At 38.5% G+C, this 17,903-nt stretch overlaps 1 protein-coding gene across 4 annotated transcripts in view; it reads left to right on the forward strand.

Annotated features, from left to right (window-relative positions):
- dock8 (dedicator of cytokinesis 8) overlaps nucleotides 1-17,903 on the forward strand; it is a 59,083-nt gene that overhangs the window by 8,084 nt on the left and 33,096 nt on the right. Inside the window, exons 2-9 of one of the 4 annotated variants that reach the window (XM_008418357.3) lie at nucleotides 1,549-1,635; nucleotides 3,905-4,004; nucleotides 9,923-10,098; nucleotides 10,396-10,467; nucleotides 10,586-10,694; nucleotides 14,498-14,707; nucleotides 15,013-15,098; nucleotides 15,766-15,832. In XM_008418357.3, coding sequence (XP_008416579.2) covers nucleotides 1,549-1,635; nucleotides 3,905-4,004; nucleotides 9,923-10,098; nucleotides 10,396-10,467; nucleotides 10,586-10,694; nucleotides 14,498-14,707; nucleotides 15,013-15,098; nucleotides 15,766-15,832 — 907 coding nt within the window. Of the gene's footprint in view, nucleotides 1-1,548; nucleotides 1,636-3,904; nucleotides 4,005-5,185; nucleotides 5,401-7,114; nucleotides 7,232-9,922; nucleotides 10,099-10,395; nucleotides 10,468-10,585; nucleotides 10,695-14,497; nucleotides 14,708-15,012; nucleotides 15,099-15,765; nucleotides 15,833-17,903 lie in introns of those variants that run through there. The other 3 variants (XM_008418358.3, XM_008418359.3, XM_008418360.2) reach the window with 3 other exon arrangements.

Consider the following 17,903-nt stretch of genomic DNA (forward strand, 5'->3'; position numbering starts at 1 on the left):
ATCCCTATTACATATGAATTATTGCAGAGATTAAATACAAACTCTGTAGAAATGAGGTGTCATTGGTTTTCATCCAATAAGACGTAAATCTAAGACTTGACTTGTGAACATGACCTATTGACATATTTTCAATTTAATTATCTAGTGTGTCTGATCTGTTGAAAAATTCATGTTTTTATTGCTTTATTTTTAAGTTCAGATGACATCATGTCATTGAAGGAACAGTGACGAAGTGTACGTTTTAGAAAGTGCCACTTTGACTATTTTCAGAAATTTGCAGTAAGGCAGAGATTTTGTGTCTTGATGAGGTTTAACATCCCAGGAGCAGCAGCTTTTTTAGACCAAAGTGGTTACACTTTTTTTCCCTTTTCTTTTGGCAGTGGGGTTTTGACCTCATTCATAGATCTCATGGACTTCTTGTCCTGCCATCCAAAAGCTCCAGATGTACTTCTGATTGTCAAATGCTCCTTCACTTGAAGTCTTGACTCTGAGTTTGGATCCTCACATGAACTTGTGTTTTTTTTTTCTTCAGAAGTTTTTATGCAAGCTGCTTTTGGTAAAATGACAAAATCCAAAGCTTTTGTTTTTATCCTCTTGACTGGAGCTTAGCTTTTATGTGACAAAAGATGCCCAGGGAGAGGCCCGCTGAAAGGAAGGGACAGCTGTTGCCTACTGTCACAAGCTGTTTGCTTACCAGTGGTAAAATAATGTCAGCTTGGTTCTACTGGCAAGAGCTGATTACAGTTTTCATTCCCTGGTCTTTTTATAGATAGGCCCCTAATGTCAGTCATTGTTTGTGACCTAACAATCTCCCTTGTGCATGCCTACAAGATTTTGTGCCTACAAATTAGACATTTTGTACATGACTTGTACTGAATTGTAGGTTGAATCATTTTGGTCTTTGTAGGACTGATGAAACATGCAGAAAGGAATTAATGCCAGTGTTGTTAGGAGGTTACTTTGTACTAAGGATGTCTTCTAGGGGAGTTATGTTATAAACCGTCTTTCAGATTTCTAGTTGGCATTTATAAAAACTCAGCTTAAGCAACAAAGAATAAACCATTATTTTTTTTAAATGCTAGTTTTGTTTCAAAGTTTTTGTGTTAACAGGATAAACTAGAAAAAAATAACAGATCTAAAAGTATACATTTTCATATTGATCTAGTAAATTATACAAGCAGCAAATTTATAATTCAAAGACAAGTCAGTTTGACTAAATAAAAGGAAGGCCTATAAAAATATTCACCTCCCTGAATGTTTCACCCTTTTCATTGATTTTTGTAAATCAACCACGATCAACAGAATTTGGCATTTGCAACAAAATCATTTACAAAATAACTATGAATATTTGACACAAAAATAAGTGATTGCGTCACTTACTGTCTTCAAAATGACTGACCTAATTCAACAAAGGTCCAACCAATTAGAGGAAGTAGTTTCACAAGGGGTAGAATGTAGATTTTCTGAATGCAGTGATTGTAGTCCAAAGGCATCTGTGTCTGGGAGGTTCATGCACTGGTTAATCAGTATTTCTGGCTGTGATTACAGTATGAAGACATCAGAACACTCCAAGGAGATCAGAGAAAAGGCTATTGAAGGTATCACTCAGGAGATGGATACAAAAAAAATTCTAAGGTACTGAGCATCTCATGAAGTTCAGTTAAGTCATCAAGAAATGGAAGGAATGTGGTTAATGTGTAAATCTGCCTAGATCAGGGAATGGATACTTCTTATAAACATTGTATGAGTCTTGTAGGGCACAAACCACAAATGACTTGAACCTTTCTTAAATTTTAGTTTTCTTAAATATTCAATTCTCTTAAACGTTTGCACATATTTTGACACTACAACCACACACCTCGGGGTATTTTACTTGTAATTTCTGTAATAGACCAACAAGGTGTGTACATACTTTTGTAAGGGACTAAATGGATTGTGGCATTCTTCTCAGAAATCAGAAGCACAAGAAGTACATGGTGAGCTTGAAGAGCATAATAAGCTCCTGACACAATCATTAGCCGGTCTGCTTTGGTGCAAGGTGCAAACATGCTGCTTCAATAAACCAGTTAAGTGACCAACAGCATTGTGGATGTTTGCAGAGTCAGGTTGTAAGACTGTGTTGTGGTCGGTTCTGATGATTTCAAAGCAACTTTTGCATTCGTACAAGCTGCAGGGCTTCATTGTTTGGCCTTGTAATTGCAATGCACCGAAGGATTCTTGTGGAAACAGAATGTATGTGTGCATGCGTGCGTGTGTGCGTGTGTGCGCTGTTTTTTGTTCATGGTAATAATAGTTTTATGATCTCATTTTTGGTGTATTTCTTGAGCTCACCCCGTAGAACAGTTTTAATCTGAGTTTGCAGTGGTGTTTTGGTAAACGTTGTCTTTAATCTTTTTATTCAACCATTTTATTTCAGTGGCAGTATGGCTATGTGTTTGAATAAATACCACTGGCCTGCTGGACTTTGCTCTTTGTGTAGATTTGTTTGCACACCACCCATGCCTTGACCTTTTCTGTACTGACTCAGCTTAGTCAGTACAGAACGTGATTTATAGGTAAAGTGGAACAGGAATTGAACACCTTGATATAAGCAATATTGGATCTTATTTGATCTGTGTTTACATGCGAACGAAGCTGAATGAAGCTGTCTTTCTGATCTGCACATAATGTGTTTTACTACAGCTTCATAGGTTTTAGTGTTCTGACACTCTCTCCTAACATTTTGTTGTTTATGGTTTGTGGAGATAATTAGTAACAGTTATGTTGCAACAGGCTTAACAAACTCATGAGACTGACCACAGGGGAAGCAGCCAGCAGCGTGACCCATTTGCTCAAGTCTTTTGCCCTTAAAATATTTGCTGTGTGGATGTATCACAGCAAAGCAATTCTGACATTTGAACATGCTAACACAGGCACTTATCAAACCTCTGTTAATATGCAGACATCCGATACATTTTTTAATTAGATGAAACAAGTATAGGATTTTTTGTGGAAGATTTGGTCAATCTTCTATGACATGGTAGATTAATTTTGAAAAAATAGACGAACCCACTCCGAGGATATGGAATGTGAGGAACAAACTGGGGCACTGTCTCCCAGTTCTTGTTCTCCCTTCCTTTTATAGGGGTAGCTCTTGGAAAGCACAGACAAACACTGTCTACCCAACATTTCTGAATACTCCTTTATCCGTCTGTCATGTTGATTTCCTGCTTGGTTTGACCCTTGAATCAGAACGCCATCATTTAATCCAAAGCTGGTTTATTTTCAACTTGACAAAGCATTTCAATGTCAATGGAAATCTGCTAGTGGAAGCAAAAGCATAGATAATCCAACTCAAAAATTAATGGAACCCAATGTGTTTTGGACTGAAATTGGATCTAATATTATTTAAAGATACATTTTTTCTGAAGGAAGTGGATGACGTTTTCAGAATTTTTTTTTGTAAAGTCTGAATCTGTATCAAATCAGAAATGCACTAATGTACGATTTTGTGGCCATTTCTTTTAAACAATGATATTATTTTTGTTCTGTGATCGATTTTTGACCAGATCCAGTTTTCTTTTAAGAATGACAACAGCTGAATATTTGTTTCAGTAAACTCTCGTAATAAAAGTCTAAAGTAAAATGAAAAAAAACAAGTTCTCCCAAAACAGAGTTTGTTGCCTTGTCTGACTTATTTTCAGACATTCCACAGATGAGGAAAGTCTTCACTCAGTGACAACTTCCAAACCAGGGAGTGTTGTCAATGCAACCTAGAGTATTTGCATACGTTGTGTTGGCTGAAAATAAGCTAATTTCCTAGTGTATCTATAGCTCAGATAAATGATGATAATTTCCTTTTTTCTGCCTTACGATCATAAGGCAGAAAGGCCTTATAAATATCCGTTTCTTATTTTTATTCCAGGCACAGTTCTGCAGAGGTTAGACGGAACTTCATTGGGAACTATGGCTTATATCACAGTCGGTCCAACTCCAGTTCGTCTCCCACGGCCTACGTCAATGTGGTGAGTTTCGTTCTGTAGGAAAATAATACATTAGTGTTTGAGTTCAAACCTGTTTGTTCTATTGATATCCCACATCATCATCTTAAAATGTGCCTTTGAAATATTCAACTAATTCTGAGGTAGCATAACTGCAGGCAAGGAAATAAAATTTTTTTTCCCACTGTTTTTTATTGCTTTTCCTGCTATTTAATATGAACTTTAAGGGTCATCACACTAAAACACTGTAAATGTTTCATGCCAATAATCTGGTGTAATATTGTTACGGTTTGCAGAATTTTTCCCCCCTAATGCAGCACTCTTAACAGCTTTAGTGTTTGTAAGCATATCATCCTCACATCCTCTTTACTGTCATTAGCCTGGAGAAAGACTGACTCAGTGCAGTGTCTAGTCTTGGAGATTATACTTTAAGTCCCAAAAAATCTTCAACAAAACAAGAAAATGCCTTAGCAAAGACGACTGAATCATCACAGTGGATGGGAATAAGCAGGTGTGTCGTGTAAACATGCAAAAATAATTAAAAAGTAAAATTATTTTTGCCAATTCAATTTGAAATACACAACTCGCATATTAAAAGGACTCCTCATAAATAGAGTGGCATGTTTCAACTGTTAACTATTGTTCATTCACATTTTTACGACAAAGTTAATGGTTACACAATATCTTATTTAACAAAATCAATTTTTAATTATATTTAATGTTGCAATATTGTCTGTGTTCAGAAGATGGCAAATAAAATCATTCAGAAGTAAAAAAGACACCTTTGCTAATGGAGCTAGTTCTTCAGAACAAACATTTTAATAGAATGTTTGATGGAAGAGCAGCGTTGGTAGAAAACAATGCACAAACGTGTCTGCAGTCTTTAGCAGGTTGTAAAGTAAAAGACCATTTTAAGAGTTCAGAGGAGATTCACAAAGTGTGGACTGGACCGGAGTCAGCGAGCGCCACCATATACACGTCTATATTCATGCTCTACAATCACAGGTGTCAAACTCCAGTCCTCAAGGGCCACTGCCCTGCAACTTTTAGATGTGCCTCTGCTGCACCACACCTGAATAGAATAATTAGGTCATTAGCAGGCCTCTACACAAGAAGGAGGTAATTAAGCTATTTCATTCCAGTGTTTTGTACCTGCGGCACATCTAAAAACTGCAGGACAGCGGCCTTTGAGGACTGGAGTTTGACACCCCTGCTGTTGTTCTGCTCCTTGTGTTAAGTCACTCCTGAAGCAAAGATGTTAGAAGTTTCTCATCTGGTCTCAAGAGAAGAAAGAACAGATTGTTTCTGAGTGATCCAAAGTTCTTTGTTTTTTAGATGAGGGTACATTTTGCTCTTATCTTTGGGAACTACATTTCTGAGAGGGACAGACAGTTTTTGCAATCCATGATGGGCAAGGGAGGTAGGTCATCTGCTGGTGTTGGTCCACTGTGTCTTCTTAAGTCCAAATAAAGCACAGGCATCTATCAGAAAGTTTCATGTTTCTCTCTGCTGGCAAGCTGTATGTGAATGCTGATTTTCACATTTTCCAACAGGACTTGACACCTACCCACTCTGCCAAAAGTACTAATACCTTCTTAAATGAGGTATTAATTGAACAGCAAATTTGTCTGACCTAAAATGCAACAACAATCTATGCCATAGACTATATGGCATAAGGTGTAACCTCCATTACACCTTAGGAGAGCCACAGGCTAATCACCTCCATGCCACACTGCATTGATACATTAATTCGTGTAAAAGGAGCCCCAGCTAGTATTGAGTCAATACCCTTCATTTCTGTATGTAAGATCCTTTATTTTTTGGTATTATACATTATGAATTTTTTGCATTTGCTCAGAAACTGATTTTTTTTTTAATCATTAGCTCTAAGCCATCATTATTCAAAATAATTGAAATGCATACTTTAGAATATATCACACAGCGTAAAAAAAATCATGAGTTTTATTTTTTAAACCGAATTTCTGAAATACATGATCTTTTTCATATTATTGTAATGCAGTGAGTCGTACCTTGACAACAATACATGTTTCCTAAACATGGTTTGGAAAACTATGGATTTCTTTCTACAAAGGAGTGAATAGCATCATTGCAGGTTGGAGCATAGCAGGTTGTTATCACAGCTCTAAGGAGCAAACAAACAGAATGATGCAGTCTAATCCTGTGCAGGGATTGGTTCCCACACTACGCTTCAAGATTTCCTGTGGCAGCCTTTGAGTCCCTGTCTCTGCCTTCCAGTGTTTTATCTTCCACTTCCTCCTCCTTTGTTTTTTTTATCCTGGCTTTTCTCTGTCATTTCATCCTACTCTGCTGCTCTACATTTTTGTCACTCAAAAGTTTACCAAAGCTCTTAAGTGCTAAGTCTCCTGACATATCTGTAGCGTGACTTAGCTGAAACCCTGTTATACTTCCCTGGGTTTGATCCTTGAGCTTCTCAGCTGACGTGGTTTCGGTTGCACTACTTAGACCCTTCACCCCACTCTTCCACCTCCACCTGCTGGCATCCAAGACTGTTAATCTGTAACTTGCTTGAGTCGGGAAATGGGTCAGCGCCTAGGCTGCCGACTGGCACTGGATGGGGCTGTTTACCTTGCAGCTTATGAGGGGAAGCGAATGTTTAATATGTCTGGATTTGGCATGCAGGGAGAGAGGTTTTAATGCCATAATCTCTGGGACGGTGGTTTTCTTGTTATTCAGCAGTGAGAGCTCAGGGATGAGTGAGGGATATTCACTGTGGCAGTCGTGCTTGGAAATCTGTGTGTTGCCGGCTGAGTGTTATTTTAGTTTTGCTGCAAAAACGAAGAGATTAAATGAAAAGCTTTGCATGATATTGCAAAGCTGCTCCTGTTTGCCCCTGTGCAATCTGTTCCTGTGTTGAAACACTGGTTGAAAATGGGAGCGCTTCAGTGATGTCACTTCCTACAAAGCGTTGGTGGCTTTTAAGCATGTTCAAAGTTTGTAGTTTGAACTTAAGCTAATAGAAAGCAGACAGTGCCATATTTTGCTCCAACTGGTCCTGATGTTGGATGCTTCCCTCCACAATCCTCTGTAGTTTTCGTCTTCTATGAATAAGAGGATGAATGTAAAGAGGATCTGTTCGCTAGCTTGTGGTTTATTTTCAGTACAGAGCAATCAGCGTCAGTAGAAACGAACAGTAGTACAGGTTCCCATATCCGGACTGCGCCATTTTGTACACTTCCTCTTTAAAGTGGCACTTTTCAGTTGTGAGCAGGGTAAGTCTAACATATCTGTTGGAGCCGTGCAGGTACTAACAGAGACTTTAAAGCTATGCTAAAACGCTCATATGTCTGTGGCGAGGTTAAATTAAGTTCTACATTTTAAAAATGCTGCTTGTCTACGGTTTCTGTTTGCAGTCTCATCTGGCTTGATGGGGTGGATTATAAATAGCAAAGTATTGGAAGATATATCAGTTTCAGATATATCAATAATCATATCTGATGTGTACTGAAAATGTTTAAATCAGAGAATTCATTATGTTGAGTCTTGGAGCATTTCTTCTCTTTTATCCTAATAATGAAGCACATGAAAGGTTGCAGTTTGTATCATCTGGCCGATCTGCTTTAAGAAGTAGATTTTGCAGAAATATGATCATCATCATTAAGAGCTGATTGAACACTTTAGGAGTTTTCCTTTCTCCCTTGTGTTAACTCTGCAGAGCACCATTCACAGATTACAAGCATGCATGCATTAGCATTCATTATTTTGGGCGGGGGGGCAGTTCATGCTCTGCACTAAAATAGAGAGAAGCTATGCCGCGATGATTGTTCAAGCTCTGAGTAAGACTGCCTCATTTGGAATTTTGTTGAGGCACGCACCATCCCTGTAGAATCGAGGTGCTTCACCTGTGTACACAATATTATGCTGCGTATCTCTTTTTTCAAAATTGCTACTATTTTGTAGCTTGCTTGCTGCTCGTGTCATTAGTTTTACAGAGAAATGTGCTTCAGGGTGCGCGGATGTGCAAAAACATGTCTGCAGGCAGACAGAATTTGCTCTGCCTGTAAGAGTTGCGTAGAACAATGACTCATGTTGTTGCTGCAGATTTCCCCACCTCTCCTCTGTGCACATACTGCTCATGAGTGCGTGCATGACATTTGCTATAGTACCTCTGTACTTTTAATTTTTCTCTTTTACACCTCCCTTACACATAGTTTTAAAAATACACTGTCCTAAACTCTTGTAGGAGCATAAGCATGATTCAAAGCTTAGATGTTTTTTTTTTTTGTAAGTTGTTCTGAATATTTATATGCAAGAAGATGCTATTTGTCTTTTTTGCATTTGTGCATTGTCTTTGTAAGCTATTTTTAATATTTCAGAAGGAGACTGCTGTGTTTCTGTAAGCTGTCTGTTTCTGCACCCTATTGACGGATTGGAAATCTGCCCAATTTTCTGTTGCTTTCCTGGAGGTTCCTCTTTTTACCAGCATAACCAGCTTAACCTGACTACTTTGTCTTTCCTAATCAGTTGGACATTTTGCTACCAGTTGGCTTACAAAAACAGCTCACATAACCATTGATCTTGGGGATTTGTTAAAGTGTGTATTAAAGTGACTATATTAACTATGTGCAGAACGGCCTTTATCCCTGTATGTTGAGATAATTATAGATTTCCTTTTGATCTGCCTGAGAGAAGAGTGGGGTTTTAGAGTATCTGTCTAAAAATAGGTTCACTAAGAGCAGAAAAGGCCCAGCTGTCTAAAACAAGCCAGGTTTGTTCCAGTTACTATTTATGTCTGTTTGTGTGTCTTTTGTTCCTTGACAGGTATGAGCTATTAGAAAATAGTCATGATTCAACATGTTTGGTCCTACCCCTTTTTTTTTCTTTAAAAAAATATTTTCTGCACTGCTTACAGTGAATTACACAAGTATACATGCTAGCTGAACTTTTTCACATATTCTCAAATTACTACCATCAACTCCAATGTATTTTATTGGCAGTTTACACAATAGACCAACATAAAGTAATGAATAACTATGAAGTAGGAGGAAAATGAGCCATGGTTTCTCTTTTTACTAATAAAAATATAAAAAGTGTGATGTATACAACAGACTAGCTTTATTGATGCATCTTATATGCACCTTTTTAATCCTCCAGATATATTGGGGTATGTCTCCACTTTCTTTGCAACATTTTTCACCCATTAACCCAGTTGTGCTTATTCTTTGCAACAGATATTCCCACCTGAGCTGTGAATATCTGCAGCTTCTCCAGAGTTACAGTTGTCCTCTTGCCTGCTTTTCTGATTAACTTTTCTTCCCTGTCTAGATTCGACGAAAGTCTGTGGCCCTAATATTTTCTTGGTTTCATGTTGTTGAATGTTGCCATGGTGATCCCACGTCTCACTTTAGGCTCACTCAGATCATTATCATGTGAGGGTGTGAAAGTTGGCTACAGTTGCCTCCAAATGGACAGGGGTATTTATTTTGACATGAAGTTGCACGCAGCAGACTCTCGTCAGCCGCCTTCCGAAAGTAAATTTGCGTGACTGTGTTTAGTTTCATTTCAAAGTAAAGATGCCGTAATACATTTGCAAGCTGCACTTTTCAGATTTATGAAGAATTCTGAAAGTATTCTTTTCTTTCATCTTCACACTTGGTCCACTGCATTACTTGCATCTAAAATGTATTGAAAGTTGTGCTTATAATATGACGAAAGTTCTGCACAAACTCATTAGCCAAAATATTAATTTATTTGGACCTCCTAGGGTGCTCATACCGGGAAATACCTGTAATTCTTTAAAGAAATCACATATCATAATTTTTTGGTAAATAATTCATTTCTCTGAAGATGCAAAGCTTTAGTGCTTACTTGATTATATTTGCTGCTAAAATGCCTTAAGATTCCTTTAGTCTTGTTCCATCATAAAACTTACCTTTAATATCTATGACCTGTGGGTTTCTCAGCCTCCGGCGTATGACGCAGTGGAGCCATTGGACCTGGAGGAGTTCCTGATGTCACAGTTAAGAAGTGAAGACTCGGATCTGATGCATGAATTTGGAGACTTCCCTGACGATGACCTGAAGGTGGAGCAGGTGGAGAAGGAGCGACGCACCATCCGGCACTCTGTCCCAGAGGATGGGTGGGTTATGAACCAGAAAACATCAAAGAGAGGAACATTTATATAATGTCCACACAGTTTCACAATCACTTAGAGAAAGACTTTAAGACACAAGGCTTTTATCGGAATGTTTTCTTTCATTTCTTAAACTATTTTGTAATTTTATCTTGCTAAACATGTGTGTCCTGCACCTTGACCATGACTTTCAGATAAGCTGAGACGTAAAATTAATGGTTTTCAGATGTTTCTGAATGTCTGCTTGCATATTTGCGTGTCTACATATTTTTTTTTCCCCTGTTCTCATTCCTTTCCTTTCAGAGGCGACTTAGATCCACATGTGAGAGATTGCGTGAAGAGTTACACCCAGCCATGGCTGGTTGTTTCCAGGAGGTAAACTCTCCAACTTTGTTTCAGTCCAGTGATCTCCATGTTTCCCCGAATGACAAACATCAGCGTTCTTTACATCGCATGTTAATCCTTGTTGTTGTCTGTGTTTGTGCATGTAAAGGTGCCAGGGGGATGGCTGGAGTGCATATTCAGAGCGAGTCGGCCTGCATAAAGTCCTGCATAAGCAAATCTTTGAGTCTGATTTCCAACCAGAAAACAAAGACAAACCAGTAAGAAGCCTACTTACTTACAGCACTCCTTGTAAAGCATTTTAATTCCAGTCTCTTTTGAATAGTTTAAGCACCAAATAGTTTGTTAATCAAACTAATGTGAAAGACACTAGCACTGGCTGATTAACCTGGGTTTATGGAAGGTTTTCGGCCTTTTTTCTCTTTTCAACAATGAACAAAGTTTGCGCAGAGAGGCTCAATGCAAATGCAAATGTAATATTCCGGACATCACAGCATCTGTTTTATCACATGACCACCTAGCATGTAAATATATTTGCATGTAGGCCATTGAAAATAGCTGACAGTCAGGTAGACATGAATCACCTCTGCATTCAGCTGATGTGATAATGCAGACTTCGCATAATCTTTTTTATCTGCATGATTAGATGTCTCATTTGGTATTTCAAGTAGCTCTTGACCCTTCAGAAAGATGCCAATCTCTGCACACTATGCTCCTCAGCGTGCCACAATTGTTGCTATTCACTTTCACATTGTTATGATGCCACTTGCAGTTGACTCTGTACTATTTAGTAACAAGTGAACGTTACAATTGGACTTATACAGGTGGCTTCCTCTCACAATAACAAATTTGAATTCCCTGAGCTCCTGTGTATGACCCAGTCTATCACAAATGTTTGCAGAAGCAGTCTGCATGCTAAAGTGCTTGTTGTTGCATTTATGGAAGCAAAACTTCCCTCGTGCTTTCAGTTAGTACACACAGCTAAACTGACCTCTCAAAATCCAGCTTGCTCCTATGTACACGTGTATGGATAAATTAACATTTGTCCACTTTCTTCGTAATCACAGTTTTTTTTAAGGAGCTGCAGGAAAAGCATGATCTCTTTATTTAAAGTGTCTTTTGTTGAAGACGCTTTACTAAGAGCAGTATGGCAGTCCATACTGATGAAGGCCTGAGAAGCATGAATGTGAATAGCAAGGGGGTGGGTTCTTTAATACCGAACACAACAGCGTGTTGTTATTCTTATCACTCCCTCCACTGTGAGAATGGCTCCTTCACGTTTAGTCGGCCTCGTTTGCACAGAAATAAAATGGGCTATTTTCCCAATTTGTTTAACGAAAGAAGTTTTTCATGTTGTAAAAATTTGGAAAATTATAAATTCACTAACCGATAATTAGCTGCTCAGGTCACTGCCTCAATTTCCTAGTGGTGATTTATTAGGCCAACTTCCCACGCTGGCCTCTCTGCAGATTTTCTGTCAGAGAGTGACCAAATCCCTGGCAGTCCCTGCCACCCAGCTCCCTTAAAGCACCACTTCCACCCACTGCTTGCTCTGGTTAATCATCCAAACCCAAAGGCCCTCTATTACTGCTGCAGGCTTCCCATCATGTCTATGCCAGAGAGAGAGAAAGAGAGAGAGGGGAAGAACAACACTATTGTCCCCTGTCCTTGGTCCAATCTGTTTCAACAAAAGCCCCGGGTATGTGGTGTGATGGACTCCTGGAGCCTCGACAGGGCGAAGCTTTACCAGGGTGGCTGCTCGGTCAGTCCTACCCTGTAGGGTAACGGCTTGCATCTGGGCTTGATGGATGATGAGAGTGATAAAGACAAGAAGAGGGGGTGGGGGTGAGGGTGGCAGAGAGAAGGTCCTCATCATGCAGTGTGACTGCAGAGGAGTCATGCCTTGCCCAGTAGCTTGGTGTTCATGCCAGGAACAGAACTTTCTCTTTAAACATAAAAAGTTATTGAAATTAAGGAGTATTTTCTGTTAATCATTTCATCTCATCATTGGAATTAAACTGATGGATGGCTGAATTTCATTACTTTGCATGTACATCTGCAAAAAAACTATCAAACAAAAATGGATTGTCTTTTTTCAAGTCAGGCTTGTGAAAAAATTTAATCTAAAAACACGGCCTTGTCCCAACACACCGTCTTCTGGTGTTGAAGTCCTGGGGTTTCCTCCAAAGAGCTCTTGTGTAAACGCATTTTAGGAAATGACCTAGCTATGAGTGAACCTTTTAGGAAGGTTGTATTATTTTAAGATGACTTCAACCAATCTGGAAGTACTTTGATACTTCAAATGGGTTTATTATTCAGACATGATCAAAGATGATTCTAAAGGGCCTCTGAACATATCTGTATATCACAAAATGAAAATTCACTCGATTAGTGGAAGTTCCTGCTGCTTTCTTCAGTCCAGATGTGCTGCTTGCAGTGTTTTGGTTGTCAAATAATCATCAACTCCAGAAATAAATGAATAGATCAGTTCTGTACTCTGAGCTGCTTCGGACAAATTGACTACATACCTCCTGCGTGTCCTGGAGATAACAGTAGAGACAACTAGCTTATTTTCCCTTATTCTATAACCGTGGTTCTTAATTCCTTTTACTGAGAGAGGACTTTCTTGCATTTGTACATATGTGTACAAATGCAAGAAAGTTAATCGTAGTAATGGAGATCTATATATCGCCACGGAAAACGCAGCTAGACACAAGCGCTGGCCTATGAGCTTTTTCTACTGGTAGGAAAAGAAAAGAAGATGGATTGAAAGAGAGCAGTAGCTTTGACAATGACTTCATTCAGAAAAGAAATGACACGAAACAGAAGTGAGCCACCAGTACTTTTTATGTAGAAAGAGCAGAAAAGGAGTACAGTAGGAACGGTGCCATAACTATTATTTTCTCTGAATATTCAAATTCACTTTAACTTATCAAAAAACATTGATAAATTGATGCCTTATTGATAAATTGCTGGTATTAACTTTTGTATCAAAAAGTGGAGTCAGACATTTATTGGAATTCAGAAAATGTTTATTATAGCCTTTAGAACCAAACAACAAAGACTTGACATCATGAATGGGATTAACTGTCTCATCAACACAAGCGTTGTCTAAACTTTTAATTCTGAAATACTGTTCAAGCAGAAAATTAATATTTACTATCTAATTATAATTTAACAAGAGGAAGTCATATCTAAATGTCTTTTAATCAATCAATCAAATTTTATCTGTATAGCACATTTATTTCAGCAGCAAGGCATTTCAAGGTGCTTTACGTAATAAAAAAAAACCAAAATAAAAACATGACATTGAATAAACGGTAAGAGAGAGAGAGATTTTGGGAAAAAAAAAGATAGAAACATACTTTTGTTACAGAATTTAAGCGCCTGTCGTCGCCGGACTCCGCCATCCGTTTAACACGGGTATTATCCAGACCCCGTCGCATAACAGGACAAGATCTCCAACCTCTCAGCACCAGGCTCCGTCCACCTGTCACGCGAATTTTTGCGCTAGGACTTTGCCGTCCTACATGGATTTTTGTGCAATATTTTTACCTGTTATAGTCTAGAATTTACAGGGTTTTTCTGTGACCCTCAATCACTCGCCACTTTTACATAAATAGATAAAAAGTAAAGATAAAAACATAAAAAATATCAAAGACATCAAAAACCCGCACTCTAACCCTAATTTAGCCATAAGCAACTCTAAACAGGTGGGTTTTAAGTTGAGATTTAAAGGCACCCAATGTTTCAGCTGTTTTACAGTTTTCTGGAAGTTTGTTCCAAATTTGTGGTGCATAGAAACTGAATGCTGCTTCTCCTCCTCTTAATAAGACTTTCCTCTACATCTAAATGTAACATTTCAGTTTCATTCAGTGTATTCATAAAGCGCCAATTCACAATAAATATCGCCTCAAGGCTCTTTATATAAAAGATGCTCATCTTTTCTTCATCCATCATTTTTCTCTCAACTATTTTCATCCCTGTCACATGAATGTGATTCTGCTGCTCCCATGTGGGCCACGCCTTCGCACCAAAGTATCCTCCTCCATCTTTGCCTCAGGTCAAGTCCCCGACTCTCGCAGGGCTGAGTGACGACTCAAGCCGCACGCTGACCTCGTGTGATTTTAATTTGCGGAGCCTGACTCCAGACCAAAGGGTCGAGGGTCTGCTGGCCTTCAGCAGCCACGAGGAGCTGGATCGCTTCAACCAGGAGGCGCGGCATGCAAAAAGACATCCCGAGGTGTTTGCGCTTTACCCGCCACCTGATGAGGTGAAGTATTCACTATTTAGCTGTTTAAATATGTATAATTCACATAGTTAAATCAACCAAAGCAATTAATCCAGGTTTTATGTGTGGAGACTTGTGCAACTTTTAATATCGATGTTGAACGCTGACCTTAACTCTGAGCAGATTTGAGCTTGGTTTTTGATGTTCCACATCTGCAGAACATTTTTACATATTTAGGGAAATCGGCACTTGCATTGTGCAAAAAACATTTTTCTGAAAATATAAATTTTCTTCCAGCCCGTCCACATCTGCTTTTCATTTTTTGCTTCTTTTTGTTTTTGTTCTAGGACGATGCGGTGGAAATCCGGCCCATTCCCGACTGCCCCAAAGAACACACTGGAGAACGCATCTTGATTCGATGCCAGGCCATGAAGTATGTCATACATTTTCATTATATTGTGGGAGGGGGAATAGTTATATCATTTCATCAGCTTCTTTCTGTTCATTGTGCACGGTGGACAGAGAGCCAGCAGTTGCTTGTTTTAAAGTGAAAATCTTCAAGCACCCTATAATGTATGAAAATAAACTTTTCTGTTTTATGTAGCAAATAAGACACTGATGGATTTAACATCTGATTGTTACTTATGAGTCCAAGTAGATTAATAAAAAGGAATTCATTGACAAAGCAATACATCAGGGTGGAGGACTGCTCTGTGGAGGGGTTCCTCCCTGAAAAGTCTGTATTCCTCTCTTTACTTGCTGAATTCTTACACACACACACACACACACACACAGAGACCACTCACATTTTTTCTGCCTTACACTTTTCATAATGCCTGTCCCTGTGCAGCCCATACAGCTGCCAAATGTCTGGGTTAATTTCTCAAATTGCAGTGGTTTGGCATCATACTATCTGACCCCCTTTTTTTTTTGATCCCTCAGTTCAGCATGTCATCATTTAGCATTGGGACAATTGGTTCTTTCCTGTCACGACTGCCGTTTACAGGAAAAAAATATATTCTGAGCTCAACTGTAAAAACAGAGTTCCACTCATTGCCCATACTTAATTTGCATATGTCCTCTTCTTCCCTCACTTTAAGGTTTGAAATTGACATCGAGCCCATTTTTGCCACCATGGCCTTATACGACCTGAAAGAGAAAAAAAAGGTAAGGAAACTCGTTATTTTTGCAGAATAGCTACTCCTATTAGGGAGTACTAGTCTGCCGGGTGTGTCCCAGTGTTCTCATGTCTACATATACACAATGGTATTTCCCCACATTAATTCTAATACTAAAAATGGTAAATGGACTGAACTTATGTAGTGATAGTCATTCAGCTATATCCTTCAAATCTTTGTAACGATGTAGGACTTGGGAGGAGGTCTCACTTCTCCATCCAGTTTGACTCAGTTTGAGCTACTTTTGTACGACAGAATGGGGGGGGGGGGTGAAAGTTCAAGTCTCTAGAAGAGCGAAACTGATAAAGATATCCTGAATGATCTGCAGTAAAGGTGGTTCTACAAAGTACTGACTCAAGGTAGTGAATGCAAATGTGTGCCAAAAATTTCAGGGTTTTTATTTGAAAGTTTTTTCCAAAACCATTAATCCTTCCCCCTGAACTTCACAGTTATGCACTGCACTGCATTGCATTGGTCTCTCACATAAACTCCCTCTTGTACTGTAAAGTGGAAAATGCCAAACCAGAGCAGTTTGTCTTGTGAGAGTTAGATTTGTTTTTTCTTTTAGGATATTTTTCATCTTTGTTGATTTGAACAAAGATGAAATCACTTGGCCTAATAACACTGGTTTTCACACAGTCTCTTGAAATTTGCATAGGGAAATACCACAAAGCAAACCTTTTAACATCTGCAGTCAGTTTTTCTGCATGAATATGTATTGAAAACAGAATTAAACACCAACTCCATGTATTACCTGAGCATGCTTTATGTAATGTTCTGTAGATAAACTGAATGCTCAACACGACATGTAGGAAAAAATATATAAGCTGTTGCTTATAAAAAGAAAACCATATTGTATGGCAATTGGCAGCCATGAATTGCTTCCAGTGATTTGAACAGAGGTAATATGACCAAGTAAATCTTTAGCTTTAAAATGAATAACTACTTCTAAATGAATAGCTCAAGAGATGTCTGGATTTACTTGAGTGAATATTTTTTGGGAGGGAAAGGAATGGAAAAATTATGAGCATATTGACCTCTAAAATGAGACTTTTCTATTGACCTTCTGCCGTTCTGCTCTAATGGTTTTTTGTGCTGCTCTGCAAGATTAACAGCATTACGATACTCCAGCGGGTAGAAGAGAAGAACTGAAAATTACCACCACAGAAAGAGATTTATTGGCGTATATTTCCGGATGATACACCAAATAAAAGCTTATTATTGCCCACCTCCTGGCAAAGATTAGTAAAAAGCCTGAGAACAAGTTTATGTTTTATTGCTGTTGTATGCAGGAATTGTATTTAGAATTGTATGTCAAAGAACATTTGGGGAAGAAAACGAAACCCACTGCGTTACGGGTTCCACACCGTACTTAACTGTAGCTACATACTCATCATTCAAATTTCTAAGTATTTGTTTCTGAAAAGTTTAAACTTGGCCTCATCGAACCAAAGTGAACAATTACATTTAAAAATACAGCAGTGTTTAGCAGACGCAGCCTGTTTGTTTGTGGTGTAGGACATAGCGGGCTCTTTCCTGGTAGGTCTCTCAAATAATCGGTTGGCAGGTCGACAGCTGGTATGTAGACTAGGTGACACTCTGATTGACTTTAGGAAATGAAATTATTAAATAAAAACTGGAAAGAGAAAATTTATGGGTCCCAACAAATGTGACAATACCCTCTCACCTTAAATAAATTATATTGAAAGTTGGTTTTCAAAATGATGGTTAAAAAAATATATATTTTCTTTCTAGGCTTTTTAAATTCATCTTCACTAGGAGCGCCAACAAAGCACATTAAGTTAAAATCATGACTTTAAGTAACGTGAAGTTGCAATTCTGATAGTGTATCTTTGTGGCGGTGAAACGACTTCCTGTCTATTACTATGAGTAAAAACAGAGGCTGACTGTTGAAAAGTCATGAAGCATGTCTACATCTGCATGTTGAGGAAACTGTCGCTCTTGTTTTGTCAGAGGTGATTACAGCTGAAACTACAAACCGATCACTTTTGACCTACTTATCTTTAAAATCTTCACCTTTTTTCCCCCTCTATACATTT

This window comes from Poecilia reticulata, chromosome 9, assembly GCF_904066995.2.
Source record: "Poecilia reticulata chromosome 9, P_reticulata-male-v2, whole genome shotgun sequence".
NCBI classification, from domain to species: domain Eukaryota; kingdom Metazoa; phylum Chordata; class Actinopteri; order Cyprinodontiformes; family Poeciliidae; genus Poecilia; species Poecilia reticulata.